At 38.3% G+C, this 24,745-nt stretch overlaps 1 protein-coding gene across 2 annotated transcripts in view; it reads left to right on the top strand.

The window, feature by feature from the left end:
- Positions 1-24,745, top strand: part of NAV3 (neuron navigator 3) — a 277,623-nt gene that overhangs the window by 185,966 nt on the left and 66,912 nt on the right. For both annotated transcript variants that reach the window (XM_010003059.1, XM_010003058.1), the window contains exon 13: positions 23,753-23,885. In XM_010003059.1, coding sequence (XP_010001361.1) covers positions 23,753-23,885 — 133 coding nt within the window. The remainder of the gene's footprint in view (positions 1-23,752; positions 23,886-24,745) is intronic.

Below are 24,745 nucleotides of genomic sequence, written 5' to 3'. Positions count from 1 at the left end.
AAGTTTCTCCCCACCCAACTCTCCAGCCTGTCCAGGTCTCACTGAATGGCAGCATAGCCTTCTGGTGTGTCAGCCACTCCTCCTAGTTTAGTGTCATCACCAAACTTGCTGAGGGCACACTCTGTTCCCTCATCCAGGTCGTTGATGAAAGTATTGAACAGTACCGGTCCCAGCACTGACCCCTGAGGGACTCCACTAGTCACAGACCTCCAACTAGATTTTTTCCAATTGACCACAGCTCTCTGACTTCTTCCTTTCATCCAGTTCACAATCCACCTGACTACCTGCTCATCAAGACCACACTTCCTCAGTTTATCTATGAGGATGCTGTGGGAGACAGTGTCAATCAAGATAAACCACATCTACCGCTCTACCATCATCTGTTCACCTAGTTACTTCCTCATAGAAGGCTATAAGGTTGATCAAACATGACTTCCCCTTGGTAAAACCTTGTTGACTGCTCTTAATGACCCCCTCATCTTTGATATGCCTAGAGATAGTGCCAAGAACAAGTTGTTCCATAACTTTTCCAGGGATGGAAGTGAGACTGACTGGTAGTTACCCGGGTCCTCCTTCTTACTCTTCTTGTAGACTAGAGTGACATTTGCTGTCCTCCAGTCCTCAGGCACCTCTCATGTTTCCTACAAGTTACCAAAGATGATGGAGAGTGGCCTAGCAATGACCTCTGCCAGTTCCCTCAGCACCCACGGGTGTATTACATTTTCACCTCAGAAGAATCCATATATTTCCTGTGCTTTATTTCTGCACTGGGAAAATGTTGATGTCCTATTAAGTATGATAAATCTGCCCTCTGCACCTTTCCTTCTCACGTTATTGATTAGGCAAACAACTTCCGTCTGGCTTTTTCATCTGCTCCTGCAGCTGGTCACTACTGACTCTTCTGTGTTCATTATGCTGGCTGTTTTCTTATCCTTTCATGTCCTAAATACTATGGAAATCATAACCTTTCTGGGGCAGAGACTTATATTTGCATATTGCTACAGCATGCAGGCAGCATCTTGACCAAAATATTTGAGTATTGTTTCTAGAAGATACCATAATACATCTTATGGTAGCTATTAGTAATAGTCACCCAAAGCAACTTCTACAAATTTAACTTTACAGTCATTGTTCAAATTCAGTCAAAGCCATCACTTAATGCCATTCTTTAATTATCAATCATGCTTGTATTTCAGAGTACTGTTATTTTCTTTCCAGCAGAACTCCTCCTAGAAATAGCCTGCTTAAAATAAATGGAATGAAACTGTGCATGAAAAGGTTAATTTAGGATATTTTTTACTGAGAAGGTGGGGCTGTGAAATTAGAGATTTAGATTGGAAAGCCCTTTTTTTGTTCCATCTAGTCTAATTTTGCACTTCTGCTAAATAGCAGTATTTGGATGTCTGTTCTCACCTTGAATATTTTATTTCCCTTAGTAACCATTTTATGGTCTGCCCACAGCACCATGTTAAATTGCCTGTTCTCACTAGTGTGGTTTTTATATAGATTTTCTCAAATGCAATAACATAAAATGCCAAAAAAAGCCCCCAAAACAGTAAATGGGAGAAAGGAGGAAATTTAAAGAAATATATGTGAGATAGCTATCAGGAAAGCAGTCAGAACACATAAGGCAAAAAAGCAAAGCAAAATAATATTAGAATTGGCAGTCAAAGGAAACAAGAACATAGTCCGAGTGCAATAAAAACAGTAATAAAAAGATCACAGTACAATTAAAAAAAAAAGTCATAGATTTCATATTCTGAATAAAAAATTGAGTTAGAAAAGATGTTTTTATCAGATAGTAATGTTTGTGTCCATTCTGATAAAGCATTTCACTGATTTTCTGTAAGGCAGCGGTTAATTATCAAGGTACAACTAGCACTTAGTAACAACAACAGGCAGAAATGTTCACCTATAACAGAATAATCTGATGTATCTGGATAAAATGTATCCTAGAGTTTTAAAAGGAAAACCAAGGAAATACTTTAAAATGATGCTCAGTGAACTCTTGAAGGCTGGAAGGTAGTATAAGTCAATTCAAGAAGTTAAATGCAGAACCACACAATGGGAATATGATGCAAAGGGAATCAAGAAGTCATTGCTTAGTAATCCTGACATTTTATTCAATATATTCAAGCGTATTTTATTTGCATAATCCTCATGTGTGGAGTGGAACGTCTTAGATCTGACAAACAAACAAGATGAGATGAACAGAACATGCCAGGCATAGTGCTGCTTTTAAGTCGTGCTGCTCCCTTGCACTTAATGTAGATTTCTGGGAAAAGCTATTTAATAAAGCTTTCAGTCCCCCCTTCTTGATGATAGTTAATTTCTGCCATAAAATGACAGAGAGACCTCCCAGACCTGCTATGTGAGAAGTCAGGAAGAGCTCCTTATCTAATGAAAGAGAAGAATCTCCTGACTCACTTTATGGTATTATACAACTGTGTGTGTGATGTAGGTGGTCTAACCTATTGAGCACTAACTCACAGAGCATGTTGTAATAAACATTTTGCTAGACAAAACAAAAACTGAAATTAGATTTAGCAATTTCAGAAGTCTTTTTGGCACAGAAAATCAGAGGAAACAGAACAGTATTTCACAGTGATTGTTTCCACTGATGATTTTTTAATATTATTGAACTGTTAATATATCATAGAATCATAGAATCATAGAATCTTAGGGGCTGGAAGGGACCTCGAGAGATCATCTAGTCCAACCCCCCTGCCAGAGCAGGGTCACCTAGAGTACATCACACAGGAACTCATCCAGGTGGGTTTTGAATGTCTCCAGTGAGGGAGACTCCACAACCTCCCTGGGCAGTCTGTTCCAGTGCTCTGTCACTCTCACAGTAAAAAATTTTTTTCGGATATTCACCTTGAACTTCCTATGCTCCAATTTACACCCATTACCCCTTGTCCTATCACTGGTCATCACTGAGAAAAGCCTAACTCCGTCCCCCTGACACTCACCCCTTACATATTTGTAAACATTGATGAGGTCACCCCTCAGTCTCCTTTTCTCCAAGCTAAAGAGACCCAGCTCCCTCAGCCTTTCCTCATAAGGGAGATGTTCCACTCCCCTAATCATCTTCGTAGCTCTGCGCTGGACTCTTTCGAGCAGTTCCCTGTCCTTTTTGAACTGAGGGGCCCAGAACTGGACACAATACTCCAGATGTGGCCTCACCAATGCAGAATAGAGGGGGAGGAGAACCTCTCTTGACCTACTAACCACACCCTTTCTAATGCACCCCAGGATGCCATTGGCCTTCTTGGCCACAAGGGCACATTGCTGGCTCATGGTCATCCTCCTGTCTACCAGGACCCCCAGGTCTCTTTCACCTACACTACTCTCCAGCAGTTCAGCCCCCAACCTGTACTGGGACATGGTGTTGTTCTTCCCCAAATGTAAAACTCTGCACTTCCCCTTGTTGAATTTCATCATGTTTCTCCCCGCCCAACTCTCCAACCTATCTAAGTCTCTCTGAATGGCAGCACAGCCTTCTGGTGTGTCAGCCACTCCTCCCAGCTTAGTGTCATCAGCAAACTTGCTGAGGGTACATTCTATACCCTCATCCAGGTCGTTGATGAAGATGTTGAACAACACCGGTCCCAGTACCGACCCCTGTGGGACTCCACTAGTCACACACCTCCAACCAGATTCTGCCCCATTGACTACAACTCTCTGACTCCTTCCTTTCAACCAGTTCCTAATCCACCTCACTTCCTGATCACCAAACCCATACCTGATCAACTTTTCTACAAGGATGCTGTGGGAGACGGTGTCAAATGCTTTACTGAAATCAAGATAAACCACATCTACCGCTCTACCATCATCTATCCACCTAGTAATTTCCTCATAGAAGGCTATGAGGTTAGTCAAACATGATTTACCCTTGATAAAACCATGTTGACTGCTCTTGATGACCCCCATGTCCTTGATGTGCCTGGAGATAGTGCCAAGAACAAGTTGTTCCATCACCTTTCCAGGGATGGAGGTGAGGCTGACCGGTCTATAGTTACCCGGGTCCTCCTTCTTGCCCTTCTTGTAGACTGGAGTGACATTTGCTATCCTCCAGTCCTCAGGCACCTCACCTGTTGCCCATGACTTACTGAAGATGATGGAGAGTGGCCTAGCAATGACCTCCGCCAGCTCCCTCAGCACCCTTGGGTGCATTCCATCTGGACCCATTGATTTATGGATGTCCAGATTACTCAACTGATCCCTAACCCAATCCTCATCTACCATGTCAAACTCTTCCTCTATCTTGACTTCTTCTGGGGCTATATGAATCTGGGGCTCATAGGGAGACCCTGCAGGAGTGAAGACAGAGGCAAAGAAGGCATTCAGCACCTCTGCCTTCTTTATATCCTCTGTCACCAGGGCTCCCACCTCATTCCTCAATGGGCCAATATTGCCTCTATTGCTAGTTTTGCTAGCTATGTATTTGAAAAAGCCCTTTCTATTATCCTTAACCTGACTTGCAAGGTTAAGTTCCAAGGAGGCCTTAGCTTTCCTAATTGCCTCCCTACATCCTCTGACAACAGTCCTATATTCCTCCCACGTGACCAGCCCCTCCTTCCATGATCTGTAGATTTTCCTTTTCCACTTAAGTTTGCCCAGTAGTTCCTTCTTTAACCATGCAGGTCTCCTAGCACCCTTACTAGATTTCCTAACCATTGGGACGCTCTGATCCTGTGCTTGCAAGAAGTGGTCCTTGAATGTTGACCAGCTATCTTGAGCTCCTTTATCTTCTAGCACCCTGTCCCATGGGATTTCCCTTAATAGATGATTGAGGAGACCAAAGTTTGCCCTGTGGAAGTCCAGGGTTCTGGTCCTGCTGGGTATTTTGTTCCTTCCACACAGGATCCTGAACTCCACCATCTCATGATCACTGCAGCCAAGGCTGCCATTGACCACCACTGCTTCAACAAGGCCCTCCTTGCTGGTTAGTACAAGATCCAGCAGCGCTCCTCTTCTAGTCGGCTTGTCCACCATTTGCATTAAGAAGTTATCATCAATGCATCATTAAGTTAATGGAAATACTCCTAGAAAAATGACGAAACATTCACTAAAGTAGCAGAAAAATGTTTAACGATGTTTTCATCCATAAAATATCTGAATATTGAAATAAATTAGAGCCATTCACTGTAAACTGATGAGAAAACAGCGAGAATTCAACTTACATCAAATAAGGTGATTTTTCAGAATGCTGTTTTCAGGTTCCACTTTTCTGCAGGCACTTTCTTGAAAATAACTGCAACCACTTCTTTAAAATCTTTCCTTTTAATCAATATTTTTTACAGCAGTTGGGATTAGGTTATTCATTGTAGTGACAACAATGTCAATGAACTCATTTGGCCTTAATGATTTGATTCTGGCAGCAGCTACTAATTCTGCTTACTAGGAAGCCCAAGGTTTTTGTATGAAGGTTAAAGATAGAAGTGGTTTCTGGGATAGCCGACAGGGTGGATTAGTGCTGCTGAGCCCTGTAGGAAAAGGTCACCACTGCAGTACACAAGGGAGGGTTGTCACTGAGGGAGATGAAGTCACATCTAGCCTACAAAGAGAGGTTTGGACTTGGGTAAACCAGTCATTGGCAGGTATAAGTAGGATTTGCTTATTGTCTTCTGCTTATCTTTGCCTACCAACACTCTTCCTGGCCTCTAATCAGAGCTGCCAGGCAGCCATCAGGTTGATGGGACTGTCAGCTGCTCTATTTCTTCCTGCTCCTGACGTTATTTGTTTGTGTTGATTCCAAATAGAAAATCGTCAGCAAGCACAGCACTGCTGGGTGAGCAAGGGAAAATGAAAGACCTTTATCTACTGACAGAGGTTTTTAAGCTATGCAAGGCTTCTTTAGGTTTTTGTTCTATTTTTGAAGTTGCATACAGTATTCTACTCTTATCTGTATCTCACTGAGAATTCATGTTCAATCCTAATAGCTTTTACATCCCATTTAAATAGGAATAACTGAAGATGTCATTACTTAGGACTTTGAATGATTGGGAGGTAGGTTCTCTAAAGATTCATAGAATAGTGTAGCATATACCGGCCTTAGGAGGCGATTTCACTCAGTTGCACAAGGTAATATTGGCTGTGAAATAGGGCTTGCTAGAAAAATGATGGCTCAGCAGTTCACCCTCAAATGTCATGCTATTTCAAAGACTTATCTTCCACAGTGCGGAGTGTTACAACACCGTAGGAATATTATATGTAAATAGGAGTGTATGAGAAAGTGAGTTTGCAAAATGATGCCTATAAGAAATAAGAACTGATTCCTAGCTTTCCATTTGCATTTAATGGTACCTGGGTCACCAAGCCTTGTACGCAGCTCCATAAAGGGTGCTATCTGAATTGATGAGCTGACAGTCTGATCTCACTTAATATGACTAACTTTGTTTAATACTGCACTAGATTCCCCTCTCTGTGTTATGTTTTGTTTTTTTCCTTATACCAGCTTAAGGCTATGTTCTCTCTTCAGTCATTCAGAGAATCCAGGATTATTTTTTTTTTTACTGGCTCTCTACACTCATGTTACGCTGCGGTATATTGTAAGGTAAAATAGAAACTTTCTTAACTGTTAGAAGAGCAGTTGCAGAGCATTATAAATTCCTTATAAAAGGAATATTATATATATATATAAAATAAATTATACATTATATCATATATTATTTATATATATATATAATTGTATATTATTTTATATATATTATAAAAATTCCTTCTCAGTCCCAGAAACTAAACATCAGTGTGGAGAATGATCTCTTTAAAACACATGTATCTCAAGCATATACGTAATACACATACATTCTAAGTGAATGATAACGGGAGTCTTCATGGCTTGTACACAGCTTCTGGATCAATTTAACTATATAATCAATTAAGGAACTAGTCTGGTTGAGTCAGACACCATTTTAGAGGATCCACATGTCTGTTGCTACAAAACTGTAGTTCAGGAGAGAAAACCTGGTCTTGAAAAGGTAATTTCATCTTTCTTCCCATTGTTTGTTGCCCAGTGTCTCTGGAAGGAGCACTTAGTACATCTTACAAGAGGCCAAGGAAGCCAAATGACTAGTTTTATGAGCTATAAGGCAGTGAATTTGGGTTTGGAACCTGAATATTCATTAGACCTTGCTCCCCTAAAATGATCATCAAAAACAACCTTCCTTTGGCAAAAGCTGTCAAGTTTGATATCCCTTGCTTTCAGAACCTGACCTAGAAATTGTTTACTTTGGAAAGGAGAAATCTTTTCAAACAGTGTTAAACAGATTGTTTTAGCACTCTCCCATAAATTTTATTCAGTATTTGTAAAGTTCATTGATTTCAGAGAAATAAAAGCAGCAACATGTAAAAAATGAAGACTCAGTACTCTGGAATGAATGAACTCCTCCCGCTCCAAAGTTTGAAAATAATTTTTAAAAAGAGGGTAAAAATGCATTCAATTAGTAGGGGTAGGTTAATCTGTCACATATCAGGGAGTGTTGGATGAAAGCAAAGGCAATAAGAAACCTTCCTGCTTTCCCTGCTTGGCTGTACTATTTGCTACAATTTTAGTCAGGGTCACTCTCAACAGACAGAAAGGTTGGCAATAATTGAGAAAATCAGGCCACTTAATGATGTCCTTAACTGCTTAGGTGTCACATTTTTAGACATCCGTGCTTGAATATTTTGATCTCTACCCAAATCCTACATGTTCCAAAGCAAAATGATGCTACGTAATAGAATCTACTTTGGTATTTTGAATCACTGGGAAATAAATGCTGAAAACCCTCTAAGTTATGGTTTAATAATAAAGGAAATAGCTTTTCTCTAAGAGAAAGTCCTAGGAAAATGCTAGTACTATGGCAAGGATGTTTATTAATGGTTTATACCTGAGAACATAAAGACATTTTTTATGTTTATTCTAATATAAAAATGTATATTTGCACTATCCATGTGAATTCCTAAATATTTTAAAGACTAGCTAGGTCCAGACATTTAATTGTGCACTTTTTTATGAAATATATTTCATTTTTGTCAGCTGTTGTTGCTTTTCAATTTTAAATTTATTTTGCCAAGTTTGTTTATATCTCAGTTTGTTTCATTTCTTCCCCAGATTTGTGAGTGTCCCAAGTAAAGTATTTTAAATAAATTACTTTCAGTAATTGAACTATAAAGAAAATAGTGACTATTTCCTTTGGAGAAACTCTGGTAGAATTTTGCTTATCATAAAAACCAAACAGCCACTCAGCCAAAAATTTGTTAGAAAAACCTGAACTGAAGTACTTGATAAGATAAAAAATAATATACAGAGAATTGAGTGCCAGTAGGTGTCAGATTATTTTGTTTTTAACAAACAAATATGCTGACTTCTATTGGCAAACTATTTTGAGAGTGGAAAGAAAGACAGATATAATGAGATGGACTGGTCCGCAGCACAATCAAAGGGAGAGCCCCTAATGGTTTGTTGATTTTCCAGGGTTGCATGCTCCAGCATTCCCAAGTGTAAGCCAGTGCATTTGACAGATTTGAGTATGCCCAGAGGCCTGAACCAGCAATCTGCCATGTTCAACTTTGCTGGATGCTTTGAATAGCATCAGCTATCAGCATGGTTACAGCAAAAGGGCAGAGGCTGAGCAGCAAGTTACTCTCAAGAGACTGCTAGACTTTGTTGTGTTACAGACAGATGTCTTGTGCCCATATCTTAATAAGAGGAGGGAGAAATAAAATGTCTTCTTTTTTTTTTTTTTTTCAAAGGAAAACCTTAAATAGGTGAATAACAAACCATGAGCCATTGGTTTGTTGTAACAAGCAAGAATCCTGTGATGTTTTCTGAAAATACCTGTAACAGTAACTCTCTTTTCTGTACATGGAAGCAACTGCCCTTAGTTACCGATGGCCAAGCTATGGACAAGTCTATTTGCAAACTATTGCAAGTAGCTTCAGACTTGGGCTTTGATTTTAGACTCTCTTGTTTTCACTTTTTTACCAGCATTAGTTCCAGTGACATTTTGACTCAATGCCTTAGTTTCTGAAGAATGAATCTGAGCCCAAAACCTAGCATGTGCTTAATCCAGTACATGGGTCTGGTCATTCAGCAGGGAGAAAGAAGCAATAGGAAGGTAGAGAAAGGCCACACACAGTGTTTCACCGTTGCATGTGGAGCACCTGATGACTACTTTGCTTTGGAACAGCATGTAAATGTTCTCCCCTCTCTTCAGTTTTAATACACTTATCAAAGGTGAATCTTGAACTCATTTAACTGTCACATTTCTAACAATCATCTGTGTTTAAGTATCTCACAATCAGAAAAGTATAAGGGGTTTACTTGAGCACCACATGAAGTTCACATGAAGCTGTGTTAGATGCAATGCCAATTGAAAATCAGAGCTTTAAATGAAGGATAGGCTAGCAAGGATCTTTTTTAAGCCTTTGAATTATAAAGGGAGGAAGGTTAGAGATCTTCTGACTTTTTTCTCCATTTTTCCTGCTCCTTTGGAAAAAGTCACAAAGCATACTAAGATGATTGAAGAACTGCCTTGGTGATACTTCTCCTCCTTTGACTTTACAGTGACTGAAGCATTATAGTCAAGAAAAGGGAGAAGTGTTTTTTGGAGAGGTTTTTTCTGTACAGCTGGGAAAAACTGTAATCTTGGTTTGTTTCTTAGCAATTAAATTATTAAAGAGAAGTTATTTCTCTCATAGTTGGTCCTCTGTTATATCTTAGCACAACAGTATTGATTGTTAGCCAATACTTATTTATGCCAGTTATCCTGGAACTTTCCTGGGAATTTAAATTTGGAACAAGGAGTGGGCTAGATGTGAAAATGAAGATCTTTTATAAGGGAAAACATTGATTAGTTGTAGAAACCTGATATCAGTAGTATTACATGTTGTATGTGTTGGGGATTTTAAGAGGGCGGTTTACACTAGAGTTTACAGCCTGCCATAGCCTGTCCCCACTATTGCAATACTCTCTGCCCTCTAATTTCCACTGCCTCTGATGATTTTATGTGGTCTGTCAGAGACCGAAGATTATCTGACTTTTAGGTTAAATGGGAAAGAACAAGGCAATTTCAGCTGAAAAGTAAGTACACAAAGTATTAGTATAATGTAAAGACAACACACTGTTGCTGCTAGAACTGCATGGGAGGACTGTTTTGCTGCGCACCCTGTGCTTCTGTCTGTAGTGCCCTTTGTCTCAGCCATGTGTGTCTTGGGTAGAGACACAGCAATAGAGATGCAGCAATTTTATTGTCCAAACACTCTGGTACTTCTAATGTCTACAGCTCTGCCCTTTGGAGGTAACATCCATCCTTTTCTTCATCAGGGTTTGAGATTGGTGTCCCTCTCCACTGCAATCCATTGTATTTCTTTAGTCTCTTGCTGTCTGTTTTTTTTATGTCTCTCTTGCATCCTAATTCTCTCTGCAACATGGCAAATGAGTATTTTCATTCTTAGTTCTCCTAGAAGATGGCAAAAAGGACTGTAGTCCTTTCTCTTCTCTTTCCAGCAGAACTGTGGGCTTTATGTCTATCCATTACAGTATTTTTTAATAATTTCTTTTTTCACATGGATAAAAACTGCATTGAAAAAACAGTGTGCCTGCATTGCTTCATTTTTCCTGATAATTTTAGATTTATATCCCAACTTTCATAGCTCTCCTAGGGATGGAGGTTTTTGGGGTGGAAACAATAAATAGCAAACTTGCTTTTCATAGTACTGAAGTTACTTAAAAATTCACATAGTTGAGAGGGTAAGTCACATTTAAGGCACACTTGTGTCCCAGGGTAACTGTCATTTTGGAGACATGTTTAAACTGGCCCTGAGATGAGGTGTCCTGTGCAGCAAAGTGAGCTGCCTGGAGGGACCCTGTCCTGGGTCTGGCAGATAGCTGTGTCTCCAGCAGCATGCATTAAGCCTGGCACAAATGCCTAGTAGATAGAAATGGCTCCTCAAGTGCCAAAGTCTCCTGCTCTTGCTCTGTGGCTCTGCTGCTACCATTCCACAGGCACACGTGCATGGTCATGGTGGGCCAAGAAGCCAGAAGGCTTTTGTCACCATCATGTATAATTTCTAGTTTAGTCCCACCCCAAAATCCTCTTTCTGCTCCCTGATGCCAACCACAATAAACTCATCAGTGACCCAGAATCCCTGAGGAACAGCCAGAACCAAATTCCTTCAACATTTTATAGCTCCTGACATGTTAATGGGGGTAAATCCACTCAGGCAGTTATTTATGTGCCAACAGGGAGATCAAACATTGTTTTTCTCCTGCTGGAGATGAGAGAGAACCCACAGTGAGGTACATTAGTGCTGCCACCTTTTCAGCTGAGAGGGGTGCTTTAATGTGCTGTTTCTCAGAACTTGGAGTTAAAACCAGCCAAGGGAAACATTCTATTATCCGGAAGAAGGGTACAACATTCTAAAGAGTTTGGGTTCTGCTTTTTTTAACGAAATTGTTTACAAAGAAAAATGCAGCAATGCCTTCAGGAAACATCTGTCACTGTGCTAGGAAAAATACCTAAAATTTTAGGATGCATAAAAATTATTTATTATTATTTGTTGAATATCTTTTAAAGATTTGACTAAAATAGGTTGTTTCTTTTTAAAGGAATTTCTAATATTTTGGCTCTGGATTTGCACTAAATTATGAGTGAAATGTTTTTTCACTGGTCAGGAGAGAATTTAAAATAGGTTTGATTTAAGAAAAAAAAAATCTGTTATTAAAATTTTGTTTCAAGCATTAATTTTATGTTATCCTTTATTATTTTGTTATCTGAATATTTTTTAATATGACAAGCATATGATATATTTCATTAAAGATGCTTCAATTTAGGACAAAGGAATTTCGTTCAGTATTAAGTAGAGTTCTCCATAATGATTTTGATATCACATAATGTAAATTTAAACATCTAAAAATTGACTCAAATTTATAACTAAGTTACTCCATTTTTTGAACAAAATATTATTTAAAAAAATATTGATATGTTTTTATGACTTTCAGTATTTATTTTCAAATATGTTTTGACTGAAAATTTCCAGCTAGCTTTAAATCTGCGTAGGTCCCTGATATTTTGCCCTGTCATAGTCCGGAAACCAGAACAATTTATCTGGCCTGTAACTCACTCCTACAACCCCCTCTTCTCCAGACTCCTAAAAATTGGATAAGGATTAGGTTGAAACCTGAAGTAACAGTTCCACAAATGAGCTCAGACCCTCACTGACAAGATGATAAATACATGGCACAGGGACTGTAAGAGATTATGGGACCAACAAAGGTTAGGTATCACCTGTATATGCAATAACAAATACATGTCTTTGGAAACTTCTGGGGATAGTCTATCTCAGCTGTGATCTCTGAGCAGACTTATAGTACTGTAGCTCAATGATTGCTGTTACTGACCATGTGAAAAGCAGCAAGGCAACATAAGGTGCAACTGAATAGCTGCAAAAGCCTGACACAAATCAGGATTAAGAGCAACATTAAACTCTTCAAACAGAATTTATCTAAATCTAACCAATGGCAATAATCTAAATGCCCAGATATCTCTCTAATGCAGACCAAGAAAATCTTGAACATTTAGATAACTGAAAAAATATCATATAAATGCTAGGATGACTAAACTGCAAATAATTTTGGTTCTGAAATTTGTGTTTTCTAAACTCAGGGGCCTGACCTTCAAGGAGGGAAAAAGGAATAGAAGGAATTAAAAATCAGGAAAAAACCTCCAAAACCAAAACCTGAATAAAAATATTCCATTAACCTATTTAGTAAAAATAGAATAAAGAGATTTCTAAACTAGATTAAACTTTTTTTTTTTTTTTTTAAATAAATCTGGTTTTGTGTATAGAAACATGTATGTCTGATATATTTAATTTAATTCATATTGTACTTTTACTCCCAGAGAGACATCTACTTTGCCTCTGACTTTGTATGGCTGGTATCTGCATGAGAGTCACAAACTAAAATTTTTTTTATTCCTTAAGTTTTCTGCAACATTTGATTAAATCAGCCAGCAGTTTTCCCCTGGCAGCAGTGATGAGCAAGGGCCTGAAGGCCACATAGCACAGGAGCACTGAAGCCTTCATTCCTTACAAAATGATGCTAAAAATTAGGTCATGCATAAGTAAGAGAAAGTCCCTTCCTACTTTCTGCTAAAACAGTACTCTAAGTCTTTAGTCAGCAAGATCTGGGAAATAAGCAACAAGTGTGAGTGACAGTCCCAGGAAACAAAACCAGGAGAAGAAGGAGCTTTGTGTTCTGCTTAACTTGTCCTTTGCTAGACAGGTTGTCATGATGCTGATTGCAAGCAAGTAAGGCTATTAGGCTTCAGATAATAAGCTTATCCTGTTATCTGAAAATGTTTGTGTGGATCAAGCTCTCAAAGAGATTGAAGGGTGAAGTTTTTTATTTAGAACCCTCTTAGGCATCAAGCTAGCAACTTTTCCCACAGTAACCAGTCTTGACACCTGCAGGGAAAAACTACATTGAATGAGGATAGGGAGAAAGCCCATTGCTTCCAGCTACTTCCTAGATTAAATTCACCCCACACTTTCAGAAGGGCTGTGACTGTGTTGACAAGTGGTGAGAGGTGCCCCACTCCTGGGGTACCCCCTCTCCCTGCTCTTTGGATGGCAGTGCAGGGCCATGAAATCTGGGACCACATTATGCCAGTGGCCAAGAAGATTATCAGGGACTGCTACAGTGAGGTGACAAGGATAAAAGGTGTCTGGCACAAAGTTACTAGTGTCAATTTACGATTGTAAAGAATGATTTAAAATAAAATACAATTAAAAAGTGTCAATTTTGTTTTAGTCTCCACCTGCCACATCTTTCCATCCTCAGCAAAGGAAAATGTGGGGTAAGAAATGTCTCTTACAAGCCAAAAGCAACTTGCTTTACCCCAACAGCAAAACTGCATAAAACTGCTGGTTTTAAGTCTTGCTGTTTCATGGAGATTTATAGGATGAATATCATGACCAGAATGAACAGATTTACTTCTCATCATTCCACTAACATAGTTACGAACATTCTTTTCCTCAGATTGAGTATAATTAGTTGCAAGCAGGAAAAATAAATCCCTGCTTCTGCAGGTAAGCAAAAATAAGACAGCTAGTTCTAGCAACAAATATTCTGAAACATGAGAGACTGTGCACACCAGAGGAAGTTACCAGTAGCTCAGGTACATTGTCATTTGACCATGGACACATACTTACTGGGAAGATTTCTTCTCTGAACAATTATAATGAGAATCTGTTTAATTTCTTTGTAAACTGTAAAGACAAGGTTGAGTAAAGAGCTTTGATTTTTCAGTATCTCCTTCCCAGCTGAAGCCCTGGCTGGCGGTTTTCAAAGGTCAAACTCAGCTTATCTCAGGGTATTTAAGGTATTGGTTTCAATATGGTATTCTTTGTTTCAATATAGTATTCCTTCAAATACAAGTGTGGGCCCCATGAGATTTTCCTTTAGGCTTATGGGTTCTTATTTCTCTCTTCATTTCTTTGATACAAATTGACCACATACAAAGTGAAAAAGGACATTTTTAGTGATGAGGTAACAGAGAATAGAGTTTTATATTGCTTTTATATCTTCTGAAGAACTGTATAGGCATGGTAACTTGTTATTTATGTCCATTCAACTGACGTTAATTAACTTAATTAATCGTCTGAATCTGCGTTTGAAAAATTTAAACATCTCTTGGATCCAAACAGTGTTTTGAAAACATAACAAAGAGCAACAGGAAGATAATTCCATCAAAAGCTTTTTTTCTCTTGGTTTGTTATGATATTGTCAGCAGTTCTTGATGAAATTACTTCCTTACATCTCGCTTCAGCCCATATATTACTGTTTCCTATACTCTGTTTCAAATGTAATTAAAAATGGATGCTGTTTATCTGTCTCGTGCGAAAAAAAACAACAAAAAAAACCCTGTACATTCTGGGAACAAAATGTCTTTTCTAGTTGCATATTTATTATTTCATTCATGCAACACTTACCTAAATTCCCTTTTCCAAGTCTAATTGTTGTTGATACATTCTGTTACGAATTTAGAGTTAGTTAATGACTTTGTGTTGTCCCTATCATGTCAGATTAAGCATTGTATTCAGAAATAAGTGGAAACCAGAAGGGCTTCTGGTAAAGACTTATTCAGATCTTGAGGTGTGTGTATGCAGGTTTTTCAAGGGATGTATAATTTTCGCAAGAAATGTAGATCTTCCATCAATTAATTTTTCTCCTGCAGGCTCTGAAACCAAATCATTTCTTAAAGTACTTATTAAATGCTTGGAAGAAGAAATATGGAAATACATTAGCCTTGCAAAAATGCATTTTGCTCTAATTGTGCTCTTGGGCTAGAAGTAATTTCTGTAGTAGGATATAATATTCTAATTGAAACTTCTCAAAAAAATTTTCAAAAGTGAATTAAAAAATACTCCCAAAGTGATACTGCATTAAAGCAGATGCATAAATGCATTGCTATCCTTTTTAGTTGTAAACAATTTTCCTTAGAATAGGCTGAATGCATCCATTTTGAAATGTACATGACATGATTTTCTATCCGTGACCTCAAAGTAATTCTGGATTAATGCTTCAGTGGTTGCCTTGTTTGGGTATGACAGGTAATGCATTTCACTTGACAAGGAAAAGGTGATGAAGTATGAGTCCAATTGGCAATGTTTTCATTTAGCTATGAGGATAAAATAGCTATAATGACATTTAGAGCCCCTGTCATTCTTGTTTGATGCTGGGCTTTTGCTCTCACAGTCTGCGGATTGAAACATAGTATTGATTTTATGAACTCTGTGCCATCTTGAATCTGTCTGTGAAGGGTCAGTGTATCTGTTTTATGAATAATGAGCAGCTGAGCTCACAGTAAAAGATTTAAAATGGATTAATTCATGATGAATTGAACTTTGAAGGAGAAAGTCTGCCTGCTGATATATTGGTGTGCTAGTGAGGAGTTGCTTTGAGTAAAACAGTCCAATTATTTTCTTATCTTCTTAATGAGCTAAGAGATCATTTCTGTTCTCAAAAGGAGTACTTATAAAGTCTTTATTTTAGGCTGAATCTTGACTTACTCTCCTGAAACGTGTCCTGAATGACTGTCAGAGAAGACAGTTCATGGCAGCAGCCTGGACTGCAACTAGTATTCACTTTACTGGTGTAGAGAAGCAATGTCCAGACCTCCATGGAGTGTGTTGTGGAGGCTAGTTTATGCATTGTGTTCCCTGTTTTATACATTTTGTCAGTGTGGGACTGGCTTAAGCACAGACTGATGGTCAGTGAGTTCTATCTTCCTCTTGTAGGGCTTAACTTTTATGGGTAGGGAAAGGAGTATTAAGCTGAAGCTTTCTGCTGTGGACATCTGGCTTAAGTCCTCTACATTGCTCATATCTCTTCAGTCTTTCCTGTTTACCCTTTGGCTGTGCCTGCCTTTGTCTACTGAATACCCAGGGATTAAATGCCAACCTCTGACTCCCAAGAGTCACATGTAATGTAGGTGCTTTGACCACAGGTTGTTTTATGCTCCAGGTAGCGGCTCACTTTGCAGGTGGCTAAATTTGAGGATTTTGCTTTTTTAGGGTACTATTGACTGATTTAAATAACTATCCAGAAAAACTGAGGGTTTCCATGTCCTAGCCATTGCAGTAGAGTAGTGAACTAGCAACTCATTTGGCAAAGATGGAAGTAGGCTATACTAACCAAGGCAATTGCTCGTTTCCTTTCTTATGCCTCTACTGTTTCAATGAGCAATTGTGTTGAGACATCAAGAGGCTCTAAGAGAGGGACAATGGAGAACTGCATCATTTAAGGATTCAGTTATGTAAATAAACCAACTATGTGCAGCCAAAGGATGGAGATAATGCCTCACTGCTCATCTTCGATCTCCTCTTAGTATGGATTTGTAGATCCTCAACACACCCCCTAGGAGTAAGGTTTCTTTTTAGCCCTGTGTCTTACTCATTTGTCATGATCTCAGTTGTGTTATTTGTCCTCTAAGACCACTCGTCCCACAAATATGCCCCCATGGGCACTGCCCTGTGTGTACCCACTATGGTAACAAACATTTTAGAAATATTTAATAGAGTTTTGACACTTTGAAAGCTCCAAGTTGATATAAAGAGCAAAAAAACATTGCTTTGCTGAATGTGTTTGTTCAGATTCCCTGAATCCCAAATCCATACACAAGTTCCTGAGAATATGTGAACTCCAGTGGCATTAGCAAGAATGTGACTAAGGATTTCTCATTCCTAGCAAGACATGCAAGGATTGTAGGTCTACTACTGTGGCCTAAAGCTATTCATGTGCAGTCCAATTTTTCTGTCAGTTACAAACCTCCCTAGGCAGAACAATTCTGATTAAAGGAATGTTCTAAGAGGAAAAGTATTGGGTTTGTTTTCTAAAGATGTATTCTGCAAGCAGTCATTCCTAGCAAGACATGCAAGGATTGTAGGTCTACTACTGTGGCCTAAAGCTATTCATGTGCAGTCCAAAGCCTGTGACAAAGTACTTTTTTTTTTTTTTCTGTCAGTTACAAACCTCCCTAGGCAGAACAATTCTGATTAAAGGAATGTTCTAAGAGGAAAAGTATTGGGTTTGTTTTCTAAAGATGTATTCTGCAAGCAGTAGTTCCTGCTTCTGCTTGCAAAAATCAGTCATGAACCAAAGAAAAAAATGCCAGCAACTTGGTAGACTGTGCCAAGGGCTGGATGCGTTGAAGCAACCATAATTTTCCAGCAGACTTGATAGCACATTAATTGGAGACTTACTGCCTTTCTATGTGTGACAATCTGCTAGTAAAAATGCTTTTGCATACTTAGGCTACTTTGGCTGGAGACACTCTCAAAAATTAATGAAGTATGCCAATGTTGAAATAAGTTCCAGGCATTGACCCAGTTTATCAGTATAGTGGACTTCACTGAGCTGGCAAGTTTAAGAGCTTGTAGGAAAATGCTGAAAATAGAAACAGGAAGGGTGGAAGGAACAATGGTTGTGGTTGGGCACTCCATTGTGTCTTGTCTGCAATTAGAGATTGGTTTGATTTTCTGAAACATGTGCTGTGGAAGGAGAATATTTTAGATATCCATGGAGCTAAGACATTGTTAGTACCACTTCCTCTTGCCGTGCACCTTCGGCATTCGTTGCTCTTCCAATGCAGTGCATGTTGTATTTTCAGCCATTATGCAAAACCTCTAGAAAAAAAAAACCACAAACATTTCTATCTTTCTGCAGGTCTTCAGTATGTAGTTTCATTGCATCTTTTCCCTAGACCTCTATTTTTTGCCCACTTGCTGTGGGAAATAACTTCTTATCCCATAAAAAAATATTCCTCATTTTGTTCATATACTTCAGAGTGAAAAGTCAGAATTGGATTTTTTTTTCAAGCAAAGAAAACCGAATACTTGTGGAAAGCAAACACAAAAGTGTCACAAGCACAGTTGAGTGCAATTTATCTTTCCTTTTGAGGGATTACTTGTGCAGATACATTTTAATCTTCAATCAGCTCTACATGCTGATGTTAAGCACCGAGTATTTTGACTTCAGCCACCTTTCTATTTCTAGAGTAGCTACGCTGTAGAAAGTTCAAGGAGAGGTTTATAATGGAGAGAACTTTTCAGTACTGCACACTGATGAAAATAAGACAAAAAGCGATGGGGAGACAAACCAGTTTGTAGATAGCAAGCTGCTATTTCCTTAACTTCATGGAGTAATTGAAATGATCAAGCAGGTGGAACTTTGGAGCATTTGTAGCAATTACTGGTACATTGGTATCTGTACAATGTTCATAGCCATCTTCAGCAATTAGAAAGAACGTGGAAGGGATTGCTTTCTCCAGCAGAAATATTATTTCTTGCTTCAAAATGGGCAACAACTGTTCAGATTTGAAAGATGCAGGCTAGAATTAGAGGATGAGTTTTATGTAGTGCAAATATCTCACAGACATACCTAGTGCATCAAAAAAAACCCCACACATCCTCTGAGCTGAAAGAATATTAGTATTGTTACTGCAAAGTGACTGGGAAAACTCAAGGAGCATGAGGTATCTTTCTGGATGAAGAGTGTAACACAGTGGCAGTAAATCTATCAGGGAGAGGAAGGATTCCACCCCTTGGTGCCTACCACAAGGTTGACACAGTTTTTCTAGCTCCCAAGGTGAAGGAGCATTCCTACTGCAGTCCAGATTCCCTGTTCGAATTCAGCCCTGTATATGATTGAAGAGATGGAATAATTATCAAAATCATGAAGCTGATAAAGCTGAATGTTATTCATGCTGTGTAAAATGAACTTAATGAGGTTGTAAAAGCGCTCAGAAGAAACAAAAGTGTTACTTGTGTAACCTTAATATACGTTTCTTTTGCACATGCATTTTCAGGCAATTGTAGTTTGGTCAACAGTTTTGCCAGGCTCGCCCAGCCTCTTGAGTCCTTATTTTATATAATGTGTAGATGGAGGATGTTCTGTTTTAAAGCAGTTATTAAGTATTTTGCATATTCCTTGTTATTCCACATGTGCAGTCCCTTATTTTATTTATCTTACACTGTTAGAATGTTAATCTAAAGACAAAGGGGCTTTTTTAAGCTGCTTTTTAGTGTAGAGTCTGAGTATCCAGAATTATTAGAGACTCTGTTTTCAAACCCATTTATGCATTTCTTGTGTTCATTTTACAGATGGAAAGCTGAGGTACAGATACAGTAAGGCAAATAAATAGCTGCTGGTTTTTGACATGCAGTTTGAGTGGCTGGTAACCTAAATCTTAAGATACCCCTGCAGCAAACTATAGGTTCAATCATGCTTCATGTAGTCCCTTTTGTTACAAAATTCTTTCATTTCCTTTGAAAAAATGACAACAGACAGCTTGTTCAAATGCAAAATTCTGATTGTTCCCCAGAGCAGACCTCTTAAAGCACTAAATTGGTTTTTGAAGAGAAGACAAAAAAAAAAAATTAAAAATAAAAAATAAAAAAATGTGTTATTACGTGCATTCACAACGAGAGTTGTGACTGCTGGGCTGTTGGCTGTTTTGTTGTTTTGTTTGCTGTTTTGAACCCAGAACTAGGCAGCACACAAAAAGTTCAGCTGAGCTGCTGGGTAGTGAGAATACTTTGGCCCCTTATGTAAGAAGAAACCTAAGAAGACTCTGCTAGGCCTATGCAAACAACAATTTTGAAGAGATCTATAAATTTTCCAGATTTGAGAGGATTTGTCTTAGAATCAGCAAAATACACATCCTTCATATCAATATTGTGGCTTACTAAGTTTCATGGTTCTTCTCTTGGGATCCAGGGGTTTCTCAAAGAAAAAGTTGCCAGAACCTGTCAAAATAAGGCATTTTTCTCTTAGCCTCACTCTCCCAGATAGCTGAGCTGCATTAGCTGGCATTTTCTTTTAAAGAAATCAACCTGAGGCTGACACCCTACAAGAAAATAAAGCAGATTTTGCCAATTATGTTAGTAGCTAAAATGTACTTTAAAAGGGAAGATGTGTCAGGCATTAATAAGCAACAAGAGTAACCTGGTCTGTTATAAATTCTGTATGATGCATGAAAATGAGAAAATTAAATGTAAGATAAAATGAAAATGAAAGATGACTCTTAGCCAGTATATTAAAAGTCAATATTAAGTCCCTTAGGCACAGTTTGACACTGAATATTGTTTTGATGAGGGGTAGGAGGAACAAGAACAAAAAATACAGTAAGAATTTGCTGCAAACTCCCAAGAAAGGGTTTTCAGTCTCAAGGTGATGAACATATAATTTTACCAGATTTGTTTGTCATACCTCTGTTAGCTTAAAGAAGAAATTAATATGAATCAGCAAGATTTTTCTTTTGAAATTATAAATAGGGCATCTTCATTATAAAAAAAAATAATAATAAAAATTAACTCATCTGATAGCAACTATACTATCTAGCCCTGGTGAAAGAGCTAAAAATGTGGAAAATGAAAGCTCGGAAAAATAAGCTACATAAACAAGTTAAAACAACTCTGGACAATGCACTAAAATAAGCACAGAACAACAGAATTGCCAAAAGGGTGACTGATGTGGTCTATTTTGTTAGAATTTTCCATTTTTACTATGTTTTTTTTTTAAAAGGTTGGTACCAAACATTGTGCCAAGTAGGAATCCTAATAGTCCTTTGAAAAATGTCATAGAGAAAATAAAAAGGATTTGGATATTTCTGTGGTTTACAGGCATACTGAATATTAGAAGAAGTTTTGAGGTATGAAAGCCCATAAGCTTAGAAGACATCCTGAGCACCTGTCATAAGTGGAAAAAAGACCAGATAGATATAGTGATGGTTCTGAAAGGTCAGTAGTGAAGGTGTCAAAATAATCTTATATATATATATCTTACAAGATGGCCATGAGCATTCCCAGAACCTTCTAGTAATCCACTGGTGAGTGAAGTGTGATAAATATGAAAAACCACAGAGAAGCTGTAATAGAAAGGGAAATGTGATTGTAGTACTTCTTGCCTGAAAACTTCAATTGTAGAGATCATGTACATATTTCATGAATCAGCTGAACTATTTCAGAATTTAGAAACTGTGAATCTTCTTACAGAGAAAAATTAAATGAAGAATCAAAAACATAAAATAGCATAAAATAACAAACAAGCATGGTGAAACAGAATTAAATGTTGATCTTTTCCCCAGGGTCTTAGAGTAGACTTAGGAAATTGATGGTCAGGTATAAACTGACGTGAATGTCATACATTAAAAGTTATGTTGCTTGTGAAAGTACCAAGTATATCTCATTTAAGATGTCTTATGATTTTTTGTCCTTTTAAGGTATCTTTTAAAGATACCTTTTAAAAAGGGCAAAGAGGGCATATTATATTTTCTAAAACCTAATCATATTTAATATTATAAATGTTTTTATCAATCTTAGCACTGTTATACAAGGTATATTGCCATGTGGCACACAGCATTTGAATACTGACTTTTAGCAACATTGAAATTCTGTGTCACATTAGACAGTGAAAAATACAGAAAGTACAAATGACTAGTGCTTCAGAAGTGGTTCTTAGATGAATGTGGGCAGCCTATAAGATATATTATAATTGCTTAGGTATTCAATAGTATTATTAAATCACTCATGTGTGTATTACCTGGAAGTGTTGCAGAAGACGTATGTATTTATGGTCATTGTACTTAACAGTGGGAAGTGCAGCATTGTAATAAATTGTTGCCCTCTGAAATACATTTATCTTGTCACTGAGCTGGTTTGCTAATGTGATTTTCTACCTTTTGCAAAATGAAGGTAATGCTTGGCTGCAGTTGCTATGATACAAGACTAGTGCACTGAACTTTGGTGCATCAGCACACATTTTGTACTGTGCACTTCACTGTTGCTGCTGTTATGACTTTCTAAAGCCTTCCATGAACAAGTGGACAAGTGAATTTAAACTCCCAAAACACAGCCTATAAAATAAGAATTCATAGACATTTTTCTTGTTTGCTCTGGATGACTATTAGAAATAGTATTCAGCTTTAACTCAACTGCTGGACTGAATTTTAGATTTATTGTAAAAGGTGGCTCATGATGTAGGCTATTGCAAAAAAAAAAAAAAAAAAAGTTATGTGCTCTTTCTTGTGTTTTGAGCTTCATGAGCCTGCATAAACATGTAATCTAGCTTTGTCACTGCAGAATTTTTGTGTCTAGAACACACAGCTATCAAACCTTTCTTCTCTAGGAGTGGGAAAGACATAAAGAGGCACCTTCAGTGACCAGTTTATCCCACAAACCTGACACATATTGAGCCTGGGTGAATTGCCCTTAAAGGACCTTGCTTAGTACTGATTAGAAAGGTCATCTAGATAGGTAGCTTTAATGAGATACCTAAATTTTATATAGCTAAAAGTATAGAAGATGAATCCCACTACAAATACTAAGGTGAATATTTTTTCAAACTCTGTGGCCTAGAATTAATCCAAAACAAGATGAACAGGTGGAGATATAGCAAAACTGGGAGTATACTGCTGTATATGGCAATAAGCTAAGAGTCATAATGTAGCACCACAGAGAAGCAGTTGTGTTGAAAAAGGTCTGAGAAACACAAATCAATCTCCCTTCCATGCAAAAACAACGTTTTTTTGAGTGTAGGTAAATGGCATTTCTGTGAGAGTGGCCTTTCTCTCATTTGCATGCTCTGTCTCAATCTCCCAAAGCAGAAGAGCTGACAGCCTGTGTTTCTTGAGAGATGTTTAATGTGTTCTCTGTCCACTCAGGTGACTGTATTGTCAGGGAATCCTATTTTGATGACACTGCACCAGACAAATGCTGGTGAAAGAAAATAATTTTTTTTTAAATACTGGCTTTCTGCAGACAGTTGATCAGGCTGCAGAGGAGATACTCCTTTTATTTTTCTGTAGGCTGGAAATACATTAGATGTTCTCCAAGCTATTAATAATGCTTTGGCTAGCAATACCAGGTAGGTTTAATGGATTTCTCTGCCAGTGTACTGTATGTGATTGCAACGAAGCATGAAACAATCTGGTTTAATGACTTATACTAGTGCTTGCTTAGACCCGATGTTAATATTTTAAAAGGCATCTGACTCTTTAATTAATTGAGCAAGCAACCACTTGATAGTGAGTAAATCATTAATTAAAAAGTCTGAAAACTAATATTCTTTGTACATTATGAAATATTACTAAAAATTTTCAGGTAAACCTCTTGAAGAGTAGGTAATCGCATCAATTGCTTTGAGATTATTTCTGCCTCTTCACACACAGTATGTAAAGTAGATGTGCTCCTTTCTCTGCAGCTGGGATGACAGCAGCTCGGTTAGTAGTGGCCTCAGTGACACTCTTGACAACCTCAGCACAGATGATTTGAATACCAACTCATCTGTCAGCTCTTATTCCAATATAACTGCCTCTTCAAGGAAGAACACTCATGCCCAGGTGAGTAGCTTTTTATTGCTATTTCTTGCATCACCCCACAAGCGTGCAAGATAATGATGAAAAAGTTTAACATCAGTTCCTCTGAAACAAATGAAATATTCACATATTACAAACCCCTTGTAAGAGTCCATGGGACCCACTGACCCAACCTTGACCCATGGCCTGTGATGCCTTGGTCCTAGGGTGCATCCCACCACTGAAGGTGCCAGCTGGTGAGACCCTGCTCTCCCTGCCCTGGGGAAACCCCCAGTAGTCCAAGCCTCATGAAGATCACAGCCCCTGCTGGACCCTAGCACTGAGTCTGTGATCTGTGTTTTTTTAATCGCTTCATCCCATTGGGAGTATCTTTTTAAACAGATAGCACAATTTAAAAAATATATCGTTTTTGTCTTTCATGAGCTTACATTTATCAGGGAAGAAACACATGAGCTGTATTGTCCTTACCCTGTTCTCTCCACTGGGAGCAAAGAGACCACAGGTGGCAGAGCTTTCCTTCTCCCCATTTAGGTCCAGGATGAAAGTGTCCTGTGCACCCACAAGCTGACAATGTACAGCGTCAAAATAGAGCTCTGAGCAGGGTACAGTCACAAGCTATATATGTAATGTTTGTGTGTGTGCCTGTGTGTGTGTATAAAGCCCTTGTGTTAGGTATCCCAGTATTTCTTCCCAGCTCCCCTCAAAACAGTAAGTGATAAAAAACACAATACAGAATGCTTGCAGGACTCAGTTCCCTCCCAAAAAAAGAATGAAAGAGAGAAGAGTTAGTCCCAGTAGAAAAGTAATTTTTGCCTTGTCATCTCCTGTTTACAAGCAGGGAACTTCAAGACTGAACACTCAGCATAGGGAATGAGTTG

Source organism: Chaetura pelagica, unplaced genomic scaffold (genome assembly GCF_000747805.2).
Source record: "Chaetura pelagica isolate M959 unplaced genomic scaffold, ChaPel_1.0 scaffold288, whole genome shotgun sequence".
NCBI lineage: Eukaryota > Metazoa > Chordata > Aves > Apodiformes > Apodidae > Chaetura > Chaetura pelagica.
Note: the sequence above shows the minus strand (reverse complement) of the source record. Positions and strands in the feature narration are given on the sequence as shown.